General features: G+C 37.5%; 1 protein-coding gene and 1 long non-coding RNA gene across 3 annotated transcripts; one reads left to right on the plus strand and one right to left on the minus strand.

The window, feature by feature from the left end:
* Positions 1 to 130: 130 nt before the first annotated feature.
* Positions 131 to 20,364, minus strand: RO60 (Ro60, Y RNA binding protein). 2 transcript variants are annotated; one of them, XM_083358895.1, is made up of 9 exons: positions 20,243 to 20,364; positions 16,171 to 16,774; positions 14,912 to 15,132; positions 14,273 to 14,419; positions 10,597 to 10,734; positions 10,019 to 10,135; positions 8,353 to 8,466; positions 1,061 to 1,207; positions 131 to 331 (listed from the first exon to the last, which is right to left on the minus strand). In XM_083358895.1, exons 2-9 carry the CDS (start codon positions 16,748 to 16,750, stop codon positions 179 to 181), a joined length of 1,617 nt encoding a protein of 538 aa, XP_083215021.1. In that variant the 5' UTR covers positions 16,751 to 16,774; positions 20,243 to 20,364; the 3' UTR covers positions 131 to 178. The 2 variants fall into 2 exon arrangements, with proteins under 2 accessions (XP_083215021.1, XP_083215022.1); XM_083358896.1 differs by lacking the exons at positions 10,019 to 10,135; positions 20,243 to 20,364 and having other exon boundaries at positions 16,171 to 17,486.
* On the plus strand, positions 8,782 to 16,323 carry LOC310638130. Its single transcript, XR_014492041.1, has 3 exons — positions 8,782 to 9,178; positions 14,920 to 15,145; positions 16,183 to 16,323. It is a non-coding gene; the product is annotated as an uncharacterized lncRNA (long non-coding RNA).
* Positions 20,365 to 20,442: the final 78 nt, after the last annotated feature.

Below are 20,442 nucleotides of genomic sequence, written 5' to 3' on the forward strand. Positions count from 1 at the left end.
AGTATGTTCAGAAAGTAGAAATTCCACCGACTGTTTTTACATCTCTTTTAAAATGTTAACACTCCAACAGGGGTATGAAACTTAGCCTTGAATTAATAGAGTCTTGTTAATTCAATTGATAGGTCCCAGTCAATTCTTCAGGAAGTTAATAGCTTTAGAAAAAATGGTGCTCACAGGTTTAGATCAAATCCAAAATGAAGTTTTGAATGACAATGGGTGTCCCTGTATCAAAACCACAAATATCCAGCATCCCTCTGTCATCTGGGTCTGCAACAGTAAAGCCACTTGATGTCATTCCACAAACAATTAACTTGGATGGAATACCCATTTTCTACAATCAGATAAAAAGAGAGAAATACTTTTTTTCAGACTATATTTGCGAAACAAAAAATTATTTATAAAAGCCAAGTCTTACATACTTTATTACTGAAGTGCACAATCCATATTATTGTTATCTTCCTGCAAAGTGGGAAGTCTTACTGTTTTTCAGTATTTTGCCAAGATTTTTTATCACAACTATCACAACTACAATTAGGGAAACCTGAATGTGGCAAATGGGGTTTTTCTTAAAAGTTTGCTTTCTTTCTTATTTGTGGTAGTCCCTTTTCTTTGTACTGCTCATTCTTTCTGCTTTGTCCTTAAATAGCTTTTTCTGCATCTAATAACAAGCACTGTTCCACTTGTGGATCACTTATGTGAGCCCAATACACTTCTAGATCAGATCACTATAGTGCAGATAGCTAGAAAGTCACAAGCAGTGCTGATATAAGACTAATATAAACAGGACTAAACTAGTATGCACTGAACACAATATTTAAAATATAATTTTATATATTTATATTTCATTCTACTTTAGGATTATAATTATATTGTTTGCCCAAAACCATTCCAGAAAATGGTTCTCTGTTATAACATAAAGTAAATCCTCAGGGAAAGGGCGGTATACAAATGTAATAATAAAATAAATAAATAAATCATCAGAAAGCTGGCAACTACTTAAGAATGCAAAATTTTATAAAGAAACATTTTACTTATTTTACATTATTTAAAGAATACTTACCTCTCTATACTGTCTCAATGCTGTAGCAGGGTGAACATCTCCAGCAAAGGTCTCACAATCCATGAAGATAATAAAAACATCAACTGCTACACCTGTCTTTTGGGCCCAGAGCACTGGAGAAGAACGATCATTGGAGCCCCTTGGAATCTATAAGTATATATATATACATCTATATATATATTAAGATTCAAACAAGCCAGCAAAAGCTTTTTAAACTTAGCAATATTTCTGCCAGGGAACTAACAAAGGGAATGTGAATAAAAGTTTTCATTTAAGATTGCAAACTTTGTTGTTGTATATATGTTATTGGCAATGTATGAAAAACTGGCATCTTGTAGATTGCCTTTCTAGGAAATCTATAGAATGTGTGATGTTTTTAGGCAAAGTATGAAGTGTCTGCTATTTTAATATGCTACACACTTTCCTTAGGCATTGTATATAATACCTAGGCAAGATGCAGAATGACAAGAACTATTTAGGAAAAGTATGAAAAGAAAGCCATGAAAAGGGTTAGGGTTAGGGTTAACCCTAATCCTTTATTGAAAGGGGTTTATGAAAATTAAAGAAGAAATGAAAAAGAAGGTACAGGATTTTCTTACTGAAAAAACAAGACAAAAAGACCAGTATTGACCTACTTGTTGCAACAAGGAAGGCTAGAATGGCATATTAATGGGAATATTTTATACTTTGCTGGTTTGCCTTTTGGTATTGCATAGAATGCCTAGCCCCTTCATGGATTACTGCCTTGTCGTGGCGAAGGGGCTTGCGTAATTCAATGAAGCTATGAGCTATGCCGTGCAGGGCCATCCAAGACGGACAGGTCATAGCTGAGAGTTCTGACAAAACGTGATCCACTGGAGAAGGAAATGGCAACCCACTCCAGTATCTTTGCCATGAAAACCCTATGGACAGTACCAAAAGGCAAAACGATATGATGCTGGAAGATGAGCCCCTCAGGTCGGAAGGCGTCCAATATGCTACTGGGGAAGAGCAGAGGGCTAGTACTAGTAGCGCCAGAAAGAATGAAGCGACTGGGCCAAAGCCGAAAGGACGCTCAGCTGTGGATGTGTCTGGTGGTGAAAGGAAAGTCCGATGCTGTAAAGATTTTCTCTCCATAGGAACCTGGAATGTAAGATCCATGAATCAAGGAAAGCTGGACGAGGTCAAACAAGAGATGTCAAGACTGAACATCGACATCTTAGGTATCAGCGAACTAAAATGGACAGGAATGGGTGAATTTAATTCAGATGACCATCAGGTATACTACTGCGGGCAAGAATCCCTCAGAAGAAATGGAGTAGCCTTCATAGTCAATAAAAGAGTAGGAAAATCAATACTGGGATACAATCCTCAAAATGACAGAATGATCTCAGTTCGAATCCAAGGGAAACCATTCAATATCACAGTAGTCCAAGTCTATGCCCCAACAACCAGTGCTGAAGAGGATGAAATTGACCGGTTCTATGAAACCCTACAGCACCTTATAGAAGTAACACCAAAAAATGATGTCCTTATCATCATGGGGGATTGGAATGCTAAAGTAGGAAGCCAAAAGATAACCGGAATAACAGGCAAGTTTGGCCTTGGAGTACAAAATGAAGCAGGGCACAGGCTGATAGAATTTTGTCAAGAGAATACGATGGTCATAGCAAACACTCTTTTCCAACAACCCAAGAGACGGCTCTACACATGGACATCACCAGACGGTCAACACAGAAATCAGATCGACTATATGCTCTGCAGCCAAAGATGGAGAAGCTCTATACAGTCGGTAAAAACAAGACCAGGAGCTGACTGTGGCTCAGACCATGAGCTTCTCCTTGCAAAGTTTAGGCTTAAACTGAAGAAAGTAGGGAAAAGCACTAGGCCACTCAGGTATGAATTAAATCATATTCCTGTTGAATATACAGTAGAGGTGACAAATAGATTTAAGGAATTAGATCTGATAGACAGAGTGCCTGAAGAACTATGGACAGAGGTTCGCGATATTGTACAACAGGGTAGCAACCAAAACCATCCCAAAGAAAAAGAAATGCAAGAAAGCAAAATGGCTGTCTGAGGAAGCTTTGCAAATAGCTGAGGAAAGGAGGAAAGCGAAAGGCAAGGGAGAAAAACATAGATATGCCCAATTGAATGCAGAATTCCAGAGAATAGCTAGAAGAGATAAGAATGCCTTCTTAAATGAACAGTGCAAAGAAATGGAAGAAAACAATAGAATAGGGAGGACCAGAGATCTTTTCAAGAAAATTGGAGAGATGAAGGGAACATTCCATGCAAAAATGGGCATGATAAAGGACCAAAATGGCAGGGACCTAACAGAGGCAGAAGAGATTAAGAAGAGGTGGCAAAATTACACAGAAGAACTATACAAGAATGAGCTTAACGTCCCAGATAATCACAATGAGGTGGTCACTGACCTCGAGCCAGACATCCTAGAATGTGAAGTGAAGTGGGCCTTAGAAAAGCTGAGCAACAACAAAGCTAGTGGAGGTGACAGTATTCCAGCTGAGCTATTCAAAATCTTAAAAGACAGTGCAGTAAAAGTGCTACACTCAATTTGCCAGCAAATTTGGAAAACTCAACAGTGGCCACAGGATTGGAAAAGATCAGTTTACATTCCAATTCCAAAGAAAGGCAGTGCCAAAGAATGTTCAAACTATCGCACCATTGCACTCATTTCTCATGCTAGTAAAGTCATGCTTAAAATTCTACAAGCTAGACTTCAGCAGTATGTGGATCGAGAACTACCAGAAGTACAGGCAGGATTTCGAAGAGGCAGAGGAACTAGAGATCAAATTGCCAACATACGCTGGATCATGGAGAAAGCTAGGGAGTTCCAGAAAAACATCTACTTCTGCTTCATTGACTATGCTAAAGCCTTTGATTGTGTGGATCATAACAAACTGTGGCAAGTTCTTAAAGAGATGGGAGTACCAGACCATCTTATTTGTCTCTTGAGAAACCTATATGCGGGTCAAGAAGCAACAGTGAGAACTGGACACGGAACCACTGATTGGTTCAAAATTGGGAAAGGAGTCCGGCAAGGCTGTATACTGTCGCCTTGCCTATTTAACTTATATGCAGAGCACCTGATGAGAAAGGCAGGGCTAGATGAATCAAAAGTTGGAATTAAGATTGCTGGAAGAAATATCAACAACCTAAGATACGCAGATGATACCACTCTAATGGCAGAAAGTGAAGAAGAACTAAAGAGCCTCTTGTTGCGGGTGAAGAAGGAGAGTGCAAAACTTGGGTTGAAACTTAACATTAAGAAAACCAAGATCATGGCATCTGGCCCTCTCAATTCCTGGCAAATAGATGGGGAAGAAATGGAGGTAGTGACAGATTTTGTTTTCCTGGGCTCCAAGATCACTGCAGATGGGGACTGTAGCCAAGAAATTAAAAGACGCTTGCTCCTGGGAAGGAAAGCCATGGCAAATCTAGACAGCACACTAAAAAGCAGAGACATCACCCTGTCAACAAAAGTGCGTATAGTCAAGGCTATGGTCTTCCCAGTTGCAATGTATGGCTGTGAAAGTTGGACCATAAGAAAGGCTGAGCGCCAAAGAATTGAGGCCTTTGAACTGTGGTGCTGGAGAAGACTCCTGCGAGTCCCTTGGACTGCAAGGCGATCAAACCGGTCAGTCCTAGAGGAGATCAATCCTGACTGCTCTTTAGAAGGCCAGATCCTGAAGCTAAAACTCAAATACTTTGGCCACCTAATGAGAAGGAAGGACTCACTGGAGAAGAGCCTAATGCTGGGAAAGATCGAGGGCAATAGAAGAAGGGGACGACAGAGAATGAGGTGGCTGGATGGAGTCACTGAAGCAGTAGGCGTGAGCTTAAATGGACTCCAGAAGATGGTGGAAGACAGGAAGGCCTGGAGGAACGTTGTCCATAGGGTCGCGATGAGTCGGACACGACTTCGCAGCTAACAACAACAACAACAAAGAATGCCTAGAAAATATGTAAAATATTAAGTGTTTCATATTTTGATGTCCCATTTTTGTCATTCTATAGATTTCCTAGGCATTCCATAAAATGTCTAATTTCACACACTGGTGATAACATATATATTCTACCAGACAATCTGTGAACTGGGTCATTCTTTCAGAGATACTTCCTTATCTAGAAAAACTCTGGGCAAAAACCCAGTGAGAGTGGGTACAACTTCTCTCTTCCATTTAGCTTCCTCATTGAGTTTCCTTGTGGAAAGCCAGCAGTGAGCCCTGGAAACCTACCTTCCTTCCTTCCTTCCTTCCTTCCTTCCTTCCTTCCTTCCTTCCTTCCTTCCTTCCTTCCTTCCTCCCTCCCTCCCTCCCACCCTCCTGTCTTCCCCTTTTCCTTCCTTTCTCCTTTCCTGATAAGGCTAACAAATCACTACTGTTGAGTCGAGAAGGGATTAAGAGAGTGGCCAGAAGCTTTCAAGAAACGTTGATGATCAAATTGTCTCAACAGCATGGTGGCAGCAGCACTGAAGCAGCTACAACTTTCCCAAATTTCATTCCCTCAAGGTAAGGAGTCACCACATTTTGTAACTTTACCCATTTGAGGTACCTTGATTAAAAGGTTTTGCCCTATGTTGCATCACTTCGCTCAACTAAAGGTTACAGATATGAGTGTTTTGGTAGTATTTCGATATACAGTTGCAAGAAAAAGTATGTGAACCCTTTGGGATTATGTGGAGTTTTGCATGAATTGGCCATAAAATGCGCTCTAAACGTCATGTAAGTCACAACAATAGAAAAACACAGTCTGCTTAAAATAATACTACACAAACATTAGCTGTTGTCATGTTTTAATTGAACAAAACATTCACAGTGCAGGGTGGAAAAAGTATGTGAACCCCTAGCCTAATGACTTCTCCAAGAGCTAATTGGAGCCAGGAGTGAGCCAACCTTGACTCCAATCAGTGTGATGATATTGGATGTGTTGCTGACAGCTGTCCTGCCCTTTAAAAACACACACCTGTTTTGGGTTTACTGGTCTCAAGAAGCACTGTCTGATGTAAACCATGCCTCGCAGAAAAGAGCTCTCAATAGACCTACGATCCAGAATTGTTGACTTGCATGAAGCTGGAAAGGGTTACAAAAGTATCTCCAAAAGCCTTGATGTTCATGTGTCCATAGTAAGACAGACTGTCTACAAATGGAGAAAGTTTAGCACTGTTGCTACTCTCCCTAGGTGTGGTCGTCCTGTAAAAATGACTGCAAGAGCACAGTGCATAATGCTTAATGAGGTAAAAAAAATCCTAGAGTGTCAGCTAAAGACCTACAGAAATCTCTGGCACATGCTAACATTTTTGTGGGAGGACACCACGGAAGAAGCCAGTTGTCCAAAAAAAATATTGCAGCAGGTTTGAAGTTTGCAAAAGAGCACCTGGGTGTTCCACAGCACTACTGGCAAAATATACTGTGGACAGATGAAACCAAAATTGAGTTGTTTGGGGAAAACACACAACACTATGTGTGGAGAAAAAAAGGCACAGCACACCAACATCAAAACCTCATCCCCACTGTAAAACATGGCGGAGGGAGCATCATGGTTTGGGGCTGCTTTGCTGCCTCAGGGCCTGGACGGATTGTTGTTATTGATGGGAAAATGAATTCCAGAGTTTATGAGGACATTTTGCAGGAAAACGTACGACCATCTGTCCACCAACTGAAGCTCCGCAGAGGATGGGTGATGCAACAGGACAATGACCCAAAGCATACAAGTAATTCAACAAAACAATGGCTTCAACAGAACAGAATACGCCTTCTGGAGTGGCCCAGTCAGAGTCCTGACCTCAACCCGATTGAAATGCTGTGGCATGACCTTAAGAGAGCGATTCACACCAGACATCCCACGAATATTGCTACACTGAAACAGTTTTGTGAAGAGGAGTGGTCCAAAATTACTCCAGATCGTTGTGCAGGTCTGATCTGCAACTACAGGAAACGTTTGTTTGAGGTTATTGCTGCCAAAGGAGGGTTAACCAGTTATTAAGTCCAAAGGTTCACATACTTTTTCCACTCTGCACTGTGAATGTTTCCATCTTATGTTCAATTAAAACATGACAACAGCTAACGTTTGTGTAGTATTATTTTAAGCAGACTGTGTTTTTCTATTGTTGTGACTTACATGACGTTTAGAGCGTATTTTATGGCCAATTCATGCAAAACTCCACGTAATCCCAAAGGGTTCACATACTTTTTCTTGCAACTGTAGCGAATGACATTTTCCCTGGGAAGTGATCAAATGTCAGCTAAGTTATTTTTTCCCATCAAACCAATGTCTCCTGTAATTTGCAATAGCAGTACAGTTTCAGACAGAGACCTGCACTACTTGTCCCTTGAACCTGTCCTCTGGAGATGCCAAACTGACAGGCAAATGAAGGTACACAGCAAAGCACAGCAAATGCAACCTACAGAATTGTTGTTAACAGAAAAAAGGAGGAAAATCCTCTGGCCTGAGGATTAATTTAGTGGCAACCTTTTTCATCTCCCACACATGCACAGATAAATCTACAGTCCCCAGAGCATCCAAACAGATATGCATATATGATTCTATGTTTACTGTAGGATGGGCAAAGTTTATAGAAGGCTGCACAATATCAAATGGAGAGGACTAGCTTGCCCACCAATATTTCCATGTCCATTCAGATCCGTGTTTCCTTTTTAAAAAAAAGTTATTACCAAGAGATCTTTCACAAATCTAGGGCTGATTCCCATCCTCTTCTGCATCTACCCTTAATCTAACCATTAAAGTTTTTCAATGTTTTTGCAGCAATCTTTTGTGTTTTATTTCCTTCCATAAACCCATACACTAATTTAATTATGAATTTGATCACAAAAACAATCTGACCACTTCCCAGGGAAATTATCATTCATTATATCTACTGTCCCAAACAAATTTACATGCTCTTTTCTATTAAGCCAGCTCATTTACTTTTTTTCTCTTTATCCCGTAACTTATTATGTAATAGTGCCTTCAAATTATATACTGACTCACTTCAAGTAAAATCAAAGCATATCAATACACTCTTATATCTCTTATTAGTTAGCCATTTTCCATTTTTCTTAATGAAGTTTAAGTACTGGATTACTCAGGCCAATGTGCTTTCCTTTTTACCATGGTATTAAAATTAACATGTGCTACATGCAAGAAACAAGAGTCACTTGAAAATAAAATACTTCTATGAAAAAGAATTACTTGTTTAAGACTTAGTAAAATACTTCTTTTCATGATAAATACATTAGGTTAACTGTTCTCATATAAAACTACAGGGTGACTTTAAGAATATTAGATACCTCAGACATTTTCTGTAATACTTGTGGTAAAGTCATATCCTCAGTCACAGGACAAGGAACTATATCATGGGAAAAAGCAACAATGTGGGAATCTTTTTCAGTGCGTGCCACAACCTGGTAAAAAACAAATGACCAAAGGTAAAGATAGAATGTTATTTTCCTGTTTGTTAAACTAAAAAGCATTTCTGCACTCAAGCTTTCTGTGTCTAGTCTAGTTTTCTCTTGAAAAAGCACCTTTCGGACAAGCTTTCTCTGTTTTTCAAATGTGAAATAGCCGTTTTCACAAGCCTTTTCTATTCTAATTTATCCCTCTTTTAACGCTCCACAATATGCTAGTCCTTTCTCCCAGACCTTCTTAAGTTGTTATTTTCTTTGGATACAAGTGCTGAAAATCTGATTACCAAATCTTGCATAATGGTTCCTTGACTTGTAGAACAGGCACTGAAGGGATGCATCATCTTAGCCAAACATTTGCTTTAGTACAGGAGGCATTAATCACCGGAAAAATTATTTGTTGCCTGCCTAACTTGAGCAACAGGAAAATTATGTATTGTAGACAAATGGCATGACAAGACTGTTGTTGTGATTCAAGGTCAGCCTGTGGGGTCGGCAGTTGGGTCGGACGATTCAGAGGAGGAGGAGGGGGGTGTTGGAGAGCCTGCAGAGAACAGCCCTGAGGCTTCGCAGAGCCCTCAGCCAGGCCCCTCCCATTTGGTTACGACGCAGACCCAGCTGTGTGAGCCTGACAGCGTGGATGAAGATGACCCACAGCTGGCCCTGTTCAAGGACGCCCGACGCAGGAGGCAGTCAATCAGGACTAAACAGAGTAAGGCAATGGGGCACCTCGGAAGGAGGCAGAGAGAAGCCACGCCTTGAACTGTTTAAAAGGGGAATCTGTGGGAGGGCTGGTCTGCTGAAGGCAACCGTTTGAATAGCTCCTGTTTCATGGTTCGTGTTTAGTTTTGCTCTGTTTGCTCTGTTTTATGTCAATAAATTTGGCAGGCTTAGTTCCAGCCTCTTGCCTTTTTGTAAAGGGGTTGTCCCTGCCTTTTCTGCAGGGCCGGTAGTAGGCTGGTACAGAACAACTGTCTAGTAAGGCATGGAATGAATGAAAGGTATCAACATGTGACCAAATACTGTCCAGCAATTAAGTTACTCAAATTATAAACACACACAGACATTTGGGAGTCATTAAAGGAAATATGTCCTTATATATTTTTGGAAAATTTAATTTTAATTTAATTTATTAATATTTCTATACCGCCCTTCTCCCGAGGGACTCAGGGCGGTGTACAGGGCAAGAATAAAACATGAAGTTACAAAAATTAAAAAGTTATTAAATACATGCCCATAAATAAAAGCAATAAATACATTAATAAAACCCCCGATAAAATAGTAATAAAAACCCCAGATAACATGTTGACCATGTTATCTGAAAATAAACAGGATAAATAAAACAAAAGTTTGATTTATATCTGAAGAAGTAAGCAGAATAGGAATTAATACCTATGTTAATTTTGTTTTAAAATTTTATCTATCAAAACATGAGGGAGATATCTTCAGCTTTACCAAATTATAATCTATTTAGTCTTGGGAAATCAGAACACCACCATTGCAACCCAAAGTTTAGGACCAAAAAATATCATAAAACTGAGACGTCTCTTACCATGCACATTGTTGCAGCAATGGTACTAGCATTCAGCACACTACCAAAAACCTTTTGTAACATAGAATCACTAACATCAACAGCAACTAAGATACGCTTTCCCATTGGTTCTAATGCCTAAGAAAGAGGCAATGAAGTCAGAACATATATTTTTTTAACATTGTTTTAATTATATGACTTTTCACAGCTGTGAGTGCTTTCAGAAGCAATGGTATTAATCAAAGAAATATTAGTTGATTACAAAAATAATACAGATATATGAGAAGAGGGTACAAATTCACCACCCTGCCACCACCAATATCATATTTTCCCAAATATACATTATAGCTGAAGCAACCAAGTGCACACCATAATTTGCAGACTAAATCTCCTTGAGTCTTAAGAGGGAGGGGGGAAGAAAGACTACAGCCCTTGACGGTTATGGGTTGCTCATAAAGAATATCGACAAACATCCTAGGAACATTTACCATCCTTCTTTTAGTCTTTATTGCCAAAATCGGAACTTCCCTAAAGAGATTTTGCTTAAATGCTTCAGACTTATACTGAAAGTAGTTAAATAAATATTTATTAACCATTACCTTGAAGGACTTGTAAAATGAAGTATTTAGAGCTTCCAAGATGTCCTTCTCTGGTTGCCAGCGCAGTTTTCCCCGATAACCACGCTCTCCTTTATAGTTTTCTAATGCAACCAAAATATGGAATGGGTGTATTTGAGCCTAAAGAATTTTGGAAAACAGACTAAAAATGTTAATTTCTCCTTCCAGTGATAATTTCTGCTAATTAAGTAAGCTATAAGATAATGATTCTGGAATAGAAAATTATACTTATTTAAGTATTCTGAATATAGAGTGCAAAGCAGCTTTTTAACATGTTTTCAAAGTATTATTGCTAGAAATAACTGCTACAGTATTCCTTAGATATTTTTTTTTAAAAAATCAGTTATTAATTCAATGGTTTATTTGGTTGATTTAGAGATTCAAATTTATATGGTGACCTCACAAATTTCGTCTTCTGTAAAGCTATTACACAAGAGAAATCCTTTCATATGACATTCACAGCCAATGTTCCTGACAAAAGGATATTTTTGTACAGTATTTTTTGTAATGTTCACTTTTTCAGGAAAACAATGATTCCTCCATTTTAGCTGTAGAGAAAGCATTGAAAAGGTTACTGACTTTAAAGAGTACCTTCGTAAAAAGATGAACAAGAGGAAAGATTACAAGTATATTTAAAAATCTTGTACAGGACTTACACAACCATTCATTTAATGACCATTTGAAGTTACAACAAGCACTGAAAAAAGTGACTTATGACCATTTTTCACTCTCGTGACCATTGCAGCATCCCTGTGATCACATGATCAAAATTTGAATGCTTGGCAACTGGAGTGTATTTATGACAGTTGCCGTGTCCCAAGATGATGTGATCACCTTTTGTGGCTTTTTTGACAAGCAAAGTCAATGGAGAAGCCAGATTCACTTAACAATCATGTTATTAATTTAACAACTGCAGTGACACACTTAGCAACTGTGGCAAGAAAAGTTGTAAAATGGGGGTAAAACTCACTTAATAACTATCTTGCTTAGCAATGGAAGTTTTGGGCTCAATTGTGGTCATCTTCCCTCATCGACTAGAGTTGCTAACTTCCCATGAAATCAACCCCAAAGATTCTACACTCTGAATCAACCAACATAAGACAGGTAATTTTTAATAAATAAGAGTCAAGATCAAAACTATTAATTAATAAGTACTGATTACTTAATCCACTTAGTTTGGTGGAACGATTTAAGGCACCAGGAAACTGCAAGTTCTAGTCCTGCCTTATGTAGAAAGCCAGCGGGCTCATTTTGGGCCAGTTGTTCTCAGCCCAAGGAAGGCAAACCACTCCCGAAAATCTTGATAAGAAAACTGCAGGGATATCTCTAGGCATCAGCACGGGTCAGGAATGATTTGGAGGCACACATACATAGATACCCAACCCCCCTTTAATTGCCTGTAAAATAATTCATCCCGTCTGTAAAACAGTAATAGCTTTGTTAGGCACATAAAACTAGGCAAAAATAGACACTGAATAAAATGCAAATTGATACAATATTATACTATAATTCAATTAAACTGAAAGGTCCATGACATATAACATTATCCTATATCATATAAAATTGGAAGTCAATAATAGTTATATATTTTAAAGTAACTTTATAAAATCCAGTGAAAAAGATGTTAGTGTTCTTTTTAAGTGACTAGAATCTAAGTAGCAGTTCATTCCAACCCCCCGCCCTAAAACCAGATAGAGATAGATAGACAGACAGACAGACAGACAGACAGACAGACAGATAAAAAGCTCCCCACACAGACCTGACAATCTTAAATAGGATGTGGCTATTTCAGTTTGTGGTAGAAACAAATAACAAATAAACACAATAAATTTGGTCAAGAGCACAGAGTCATCAGCAGATCTTTCTAATAATTAGATGTACAGGTAGTCCTTGACTTATAACAGTTCATTTTGTGACCGTTCAAACTTACAACGGCACTGAAAAAAGTGACTCATAACCATTTTTCATTGCAGAATCCACATGGTCATGACTCATATTTATGACGGTTGCAGTGTCCTTGGGTCATGTGATCGGCTTTTGCAACCTTCTGATGAACAAAATCAATGGGGAAGCCAGATTCACTTAACAACCATGTTACTAACTTAACAACTGCACTGTTTCACTTAACAACGGTGGAAAGAAAGGTTGTAAAATGGAGCAAAATTCATTTAACAAATGTTTCACTTAACAAGGGAAATGTTGGATTCAATTGTGGTCATACATTGAGGACTACCTTGTATACAGGGCATGAGTTATGAACTCTATCAATTGGTACTATTATCTTTATTTAATTCCTAACCACTCTAAAAACTGACAATGGAAAGAGTAAACAAAAAAGAATGTCCATAATAGTGCAAACAACAACAATCTTGACAAAAATCCAAAGGCACAATGAAATCTTGTGTAATCTAGCTAATAATACAACAGATTTTGTCAACATTTATTAAATGCAACAGAGTTCAGTAGTTTTTTTTCTATAAAAAGCTTTTTTTAATATAGAAACATTCACCACATACACTGGATAATACACAAATACGAAGAGTAAGAAATAAGAAAATTGTTGATGGATATCTGGACTCAACATTTTTTATGCAAGCATATTCTAGATCAGCCTTTCTCACATGGCATATCATAGAATCATTGGATTTCACAGGAGATTGTGATTTAAAATTAAAAATATTTTTTTCAGCTTTGTGTACTATATAATACCAGCTGTCATAGTAGTTGAAATTCTTACACAATGGATCTCAGCTTTTAAAATATTGTATTCAATTTTATATCAATTCTCCTAATATAAATAGTATTAAGTACAATCAATTTACAATATTTGTTTTATTACATAAAATCTAGCAGAACTACCTTTGAAAAAATTAAATCCTATTTGTCTCTTTGTCAGTTATTCAGAAATTTATGAAAGGAAGAAAAAAATAATTTCAATAAAAAGTTAAGCATAACCAGATTTTCTTCCAAGAAGGAGGGCTAAAAAATCATTTTTAGTTTCAAATAGGGAAAAAACTACCCTTGCACATACTATTCATCATTAGCATCTTGAAATTTGGATAAAATTATAAAATGTAGAATATTTAAAATGAAAAACTGAACTTTCTTCTACCCATATTACTGACTTGCATTAGAGTTAGTACCTTTGTGGTAGAGGGGAGGCCAACAAAAATAATGCACAAAATAGATCCACAGAAAACAGATCAAAAGAACATTGACAATTATTTCTTGGATTATTATATCTACTGATCATGCTTTACTGATAATGTTAATCTACTATGAGCTGTAAACACAATAATTTTTATGCAAGAGGCTCCCTCAGACCTGACAATTATTTTAAGGCTTCCTCCATGATCAAAATATTAAGAAATACTGTTTTAGACTAAGTCACACCGAGTTCTAGCAACTATTACTCCTAGATAAATTTGCAGTTTGATGCTATGCTGGGGATACCTCTGTTACACATGCTTGTAAGTCCAAACCTAGCCTATTACTAAATATCTTTATTTGGGATATCCTGTAGTAGTTTTATTTATTAAGCATTTGTGCAATGATTTATTAAGCTTATTTTTCAATACCGGTTTCTATTAAAAAATCAATTAATAGACATTGCTAGAATACAATGAGCACACGAACAATGCATTAAAAAAACCCTTACCTTTTTAAGAAGTTTTTCATCTTTTAATTTTTCACAAACCATTGCTACCTCTGAGCTTCCCGGTTCAAGAACAGAATTTGCTGTCATTTTTCCCAGGTTCTTCAATATTGCTGTTACGGGCATGTTCTGTAGCAGCGCTTTCCATACCTTGTACAAAATGAAGTTCAATGGTAAGGAAAAGTCATGTGTTTAAAGAAAAAGACATACTCAGTATAAATACACATAACTGTACAGGAATCATGTAAATGTATTTATTCATTCATTCGTCACATTTCTACAAAATCCACTTCAGCTATGTAATTCTGGGCAGCTCACAATAAAAACATGTCACAAAATATAAAAGCATAAATAAGAACAAAGTTAAAAACAGATCTCTCTCCTCTCATAAGGCAAAATTCTTTAACCATCAGGATCCACGATATGCCCTCCCCACCTGACCACGTCGAATGTGACAATATAATTTGGACAAGCAAGATAGTTCCTCAGGTAACCTGGTCCCATGCCATGAAGAATACATGTAAAACTAAGAATACATGTAAAAATTGTTAAAAGTACTGTAAAAACAGAGGAGTGATAAGGTGCAGAAAACAACATTATATAGTGTGATTTAAAGTACTAATGTTTCTCTAATTTCCTTACCTCTTTAGATTTCAAGTGACTTGTCAGGAGGTGTTCTCTAACTAAACTATGCTCTTCTATCAAATGAATCACTTCCAGTTCATCCGTTGTATGCTTTACCCTTTCCACTGCTTCCAAATACGTCAACACTTTTTCAGCCTCAGCAGAAAGCCTGCTCTCTTTATATGTCTCTTGGACTTCCTTCCATCCCTTCATTACATACTTAGTGACAATGGCCAGGCCTGTTGAAATACAGTAAGTTTTATTTCTAATTTAGAACATATTTTAAAAAGAAATATGAACTCCAAAATAATGTGAAGTTATCAATTAGGCTGGAAAGTGTATTTATTTTGTATTTGGTATTTTCTGGCATCCTAGCAAAACTAGCAATTTATTTATGTTACCTTGATATATAAATAGTGGAAGATAGTATAAAAGCAAAAGAATAAGTAGTGTTAATATTTAATTAAATACATACGGACACATACAATGCCTTTTTCACAATTTATTCATCTGACCCTCAGTCTTTAGGACTGATTGTGGGCATTCTTTCTGCTATAATTCTTCTATTGCTTTTGCTATTTGTAGCAGTAACAAAAATTACTTATAGAAAAATCTCAAGCTTTTGATTTTAAAAAATTAAAAACTATTAGATTCTCCCCTATTATAAAACAAAGCAATACAGGTTGTTTGTGACCACAATTGAGGCCAAACTTTCTGGTGCTAAGCAAGAAAGTGGTTTTGCTCCATTTTATAACCTTTCTTGCTATAGTTGTTACACAAATCACTACATTTGTTAAGTTAGCAACACAGTTGTTAAATGTATCTGGCTTTCCCCTTGATTCTGCTTGTCAGAAGGTCGTAAAAGCTGATCACGTGACCTTGAAACACTGCAACTATCATAAATATGAGTCAGTTGCCAAGCATCTGAATTTTGATCATGTGACCATGGAGACACTGCAATGGTCATTAAGTGTGAAAAATGGTCATAAGTCACTTTTTCAGCATTGTTGTATCTTCAAATGGTCACTAAATGAACTGTTGTAAATTGAGGACTACCTATATGTCAATATTTTTTTTAAAGTGAACGTTCTGTATTCTGTCCAATATTTTACACTTTTATATGTCAGTTTGTCATGGCTTGCTTTACAGAATTATACATCCATGTCTCACTCCTCCATCTCTTTTGTTCAAATATAAAGACAAAAGCAAAATGTTTTAAAATTACTTGTTGCAAACCATCCTTGTTGATTCAGAAAATTGACTTGTTTTGTTGTTACCTTCATTTGCAGGCTTTAGATGTGATAACCTGAGAAGGTCTTTATGACACCAGCCATTTTTCTTCTTGTATGCTGTCACCGCTAAAGCAATCGCCATGTCATTCTTCCCATTGTACCAAACTGAAACAGCTTTTCTCAGGGCCCGGCCCCACATGCCACATTTCATGCCTTCCTTTAGATCCTTTTTAAACTGGATGAAAGTGAAGAGGTGGGTTGGTATATGACAAATTTCAGGGACAGCCTTATAAGCTTCTTGTTTGGTTTTGGCATCAGAACATTGTGAACAAATGGCAAGCGCAAACAATACTGGATCCTGTTTTGCTGCTCTACCTTCCTGGCTGAATGTCTTTATTTCTTGTACTGCTTCATAACCTTTGCCACCTTCAATAAGCCTCAAAAGAGCATCTACACTTTCAAAGCTCAGTTTCTGTTCCTTGACATAGAATGCACCTCCTTCGGAACCAAAACACAAGAAACGGCGCAGTCTAGTCATGTCTGTAACTTGCCACCCGCATCCATCTTCAGAATCTGATATCTGGTTTTCATTGCCTGGCTGCGATGGACTTGCTCCTTCTTCCATTGCTTCTCAGTATAAAGAAGTCTCCTGAAGAAACACAATAAAATTATTTCATCTATATGGAATCCAGACTTTATGGTCAGCTTTATTAAGACAATTACTCAAAACATTTCTTTCAGAATAAATTCGGCAAATGAAAAAAATGTTCCAACTTCAATTAAAACCTTCAGAATGAGAATCTTTTATATACAAAATATACTAGATACAGTAAGTATAAGAGATTATTTCCTAATAAATATTCATTGACATGATTCTAAAGAAACCTTCCTAAATGAACCAATTTTCTTTGGACAATGCCAGTGAGTTAATATTTTACTTTTTTCTTCAATCCCAGAGGTTTTATAACTCATAAGGGCAATTGATTCAGTTGATCATACATACTAATAAAAATATTTTTTTTATTTTTTAAAAGAAAAAGTAATTTCATAATTTCTTATCTATCCTATGCTGGTCTAAGTAATTAAAAGTTATTCTGCCATTATAAGCATAATCACTATACCTGCATCCAGAGACCAAAATATTTAGGCAACTATATGAAATTCATGTCTCCAATGCATTTCTAGTAAGCAATTAAAATTTGACGATTTCAAGTTGTAATTTCTAGAAGTGATTTATTAATTTGATGTATTATCTTCTGGTGTTACTAAGATTCCTACAATTACTTTTAATTTCTGAACTTAATAAACTATTTTGTCAAGTTTACTTTGTTCCTTTCCTTACTTTGTTCCTTTCCTTTTTCTTATTTAAAGATAATAATATGCATGTTTAATTTACATTACAGAACAAAGATTCTGAAATCCAATATCCTGTCTGAAATATAACGTTGTTAGGACATGCAATATTCTGCTTTTAAAAAATAAGCAGTGTAAATATGCTAATGAAATTCCACACAGAAATACATATTTTATAATTTGAAATTGAAAAACACATTCCGCACAACACAGTAAAATATATTGAGCAGTAAAATTTTAGCAATTTCTAAATTAAAAAGGCACTCTAAAGACCAACAAAAAAAGTAATATAATCAGATGTGCAATTTAAATGATGTAATTGTTTTTTATAAAATTTCCAATTAGTTTTCAGTTATGAAACCAGTTGAAATTGGAAATACCATAAATCAAACCACAAACATTTCCTTATTAAAAATAAAACAGCTTAAAATCTTGTAATATTGCCCAGAATTTGATAAAAAGATGGGCAGCCACATATTTTATAATTCAGAACCAACCGAAATGAGTGCAAGATACAACACACTGCAGTTTTTCATTAGCATCCCACCCATTTTCCAATTAGTTCAAAGTGTTATATCTTAGCTTATTCAATGTTGTTTTGCATAGTAATGCTATGGAAGAAACTGAAGAAAAATAACTATTTACTGAATCCCACTCAACACATTCCATTGTTAAGTTCTAGTTCAAGTGTAACATTTTCTACCATGGTTTGGCCTAAATAACCTTTGTGACTGATTGTTCAGGCCAAAATCTATGATATAGAAAGAATGCCATTGAAGATAGAATGCATGTTTCTACTCAATGTATTCAGGTAATTACAGATAACAACAGTTCATTTAGTGACCGTTCAAAGTTACAATGGCACTGAAAAAAGTGACCTATGATCATTTTTCACACTTATGACCATTGCAGCATCTCCATGGGTTCGTGATTTATATTCGGATGCTTAACAACTGTCTCACATTTATGACACTTGTAGTATCCCAGGGCTTTCTGATCAGATTCACTTAAGAACTGTGATACTAATTTAACAATTGCAGTGATTAAGTCAACAAATGTGACAAGAAAAGTTGTAAAGTGGGGCAAAACTCACTCAACAAATTTCTCACTTAGCCACATAAATGTTGGGCTCAGTTGTGGAAGTAGGTTGTACTATATATTCACTTGGGGAATTATGGTACAGAACATTTCCCATAGCTACCTGTCGAGCAGCCAAATCAATCATCCACCAATGGAGCCTTGGTGGAGCAGTGGGCTAATGCCTCCTTAAGTAACACCAGCTGCCTGCAATTAGTGCAGGTTCGCATCCTACCAGGCTCAAGGTTGACTCAGCCTTCCATCCTTCCGAGGTAGGTAAAATGAGGACCCAGATTGTTGGGGGCAATTAAGCTGACTTTGTAATAATGCCGCTTGGGGTGTGTGTGAAAGCCCTAATGAGCAGGCATATACATAGAATGAAGGCTACTGCTAAGCTTGTAAGCCGCCCTGAGTCTTCGGAGAAGGGCGGGATATAAATGGAATTAAAATAAAATAAATAAATAAAATATTCAGATCTTGCAAAACCTCTGCAAAATCATTCACCAAACATGTATAAGTCCTTTATTCATTTGTACTATGGGATGCACATTCCTCAAGAAACCAAGTTGCAGTTGCTTCTATTGCTATCCTGCATTCCTGTCCAATCACACTGCCCCTATCCAGGAAGCCCCAGGTGGATCACTCCAGCCTAAGCTCATAGTATAGATCATACATGTCAAACTCGCGACGTCATGTGACATCGTGCAACGTATCGGGACAGTTTTGCCATTGCCAGCAATGGGGTGGGTGCAGCTTCCTGATGACGCGTCCGGCCCACTGGCCGGCAATTTGACACCCCTGGTATATAGTCCTCAACTTGCAACCACAATTGAGCCCAAAATTTATATTTTTAATTTGTTAAGTGAGTTTTGCCCCATTTTACGACCTTTCTTGCCATAGCTGTTAACTGAACCATTGCAACTGTTAAGTCAGTAACATGGTTGTTAAGTGAGTCCGGCTTCCCCACTGACTCTGCTTGTCAGGTCACAAAAGATGACTGCATGATCCCAGGACACTACAAGTGTCATAAATATGAATCAGTTGTTAAGCATCTGAATTTTGATCACATGACCATGGGGAATGCTGCAATGGTTGTAAGTGTGAAGAACGGTCATAAGTCCCTTTTTTCAGTGCTGTTGTAACTTTGAGCAGTCGTTAAATGCATGGTTGTAAGTCAAGGACTACCTGTACAAGATTTTTAAATATGCTTGTAATCTTTCTGTTCATCTTTTTACGAAGGTACTCCTAAAGTCAGTAATCTTTTGCAGTTTTCTCTACTGCTAAGGTAAAATGGGGGAATCATTCTGAAAAAGTGAAAATTACAAAAAAATACTCTACCAAAATATCCTTTTGTCGGGAACATTGCTGTGAACTTCATACGAAAGGATTTCATATTATAATAAGTTTACAGAAAGCATTGTGAACCGCTTCTCCCCACACGCAACTACACAGTTCCGATCGGTCAATCAAAAACAACTGCCAGAATTCCCTCGGCTAAAATGCTACGGGCATGAACGAACGACCAACAAAGAGAGAAAAGGCGGCTTGCTTCGTCGCCGTTCCCAGGCACGGTTCAAGCTATTCCTGGAAGGGAGGAGAGCGATTCCCTACCCAAAAGTGACGGCCTCGCTGCTGCCGGCAACCTAAAGAGGGTAGGGGCAGCATCGTCTGCACACACAAACCGTACCTCTGTGTAACTGCTGCAGCCTCCGCGGCTTTCTGGGAGCCCAAGGAAAGGATCGCTTTCTCCTCAAGCGCGCTCTCTCCAGTCACTCCTCCTCACTCCGGCAAAGACCGCCTGACAACTTCCCTCACGCAGCAAAAACAAGGGAGGGAGCCGGATGGGGCAGCGGGTCCCATCGCCTCCTGCACAGATGACGGGGAGTC

This window comes from Vipera ursinii (assembly GCF_947247035.1).
Source record: "Vipera ursinii genome assembly, chromosome: 3".
Lineage (NCBI taxonomy): Eukaryota > Metazoa > Chordata > Lepidosauria > Squamata > Viperidae > Vipera > Vipera ursinii.

Coding starts and splice junctions, on each gene's coding strand:
- RO60 (XM_083358895.1), bottom strand. CDS start 16,750: ATGGAAGAAGGAGCAAGTCCATCGCAGCCAGGCAATGAAAACCAGATA. Junction 14,420..14,911: donor GTCACTTGAAATCTAAAGAG/GTAAGGAAATTA, acceptor ATTTTGTACAAG/GTATGGAAAGCGCTGCTACA. Junction 1,208..8,352: donor TATTACAGAAAATGTCTGAG/GTATCTAATATT, acceptor ATATACTTATAG/ATTCCAAGGGGCTCCAATGA.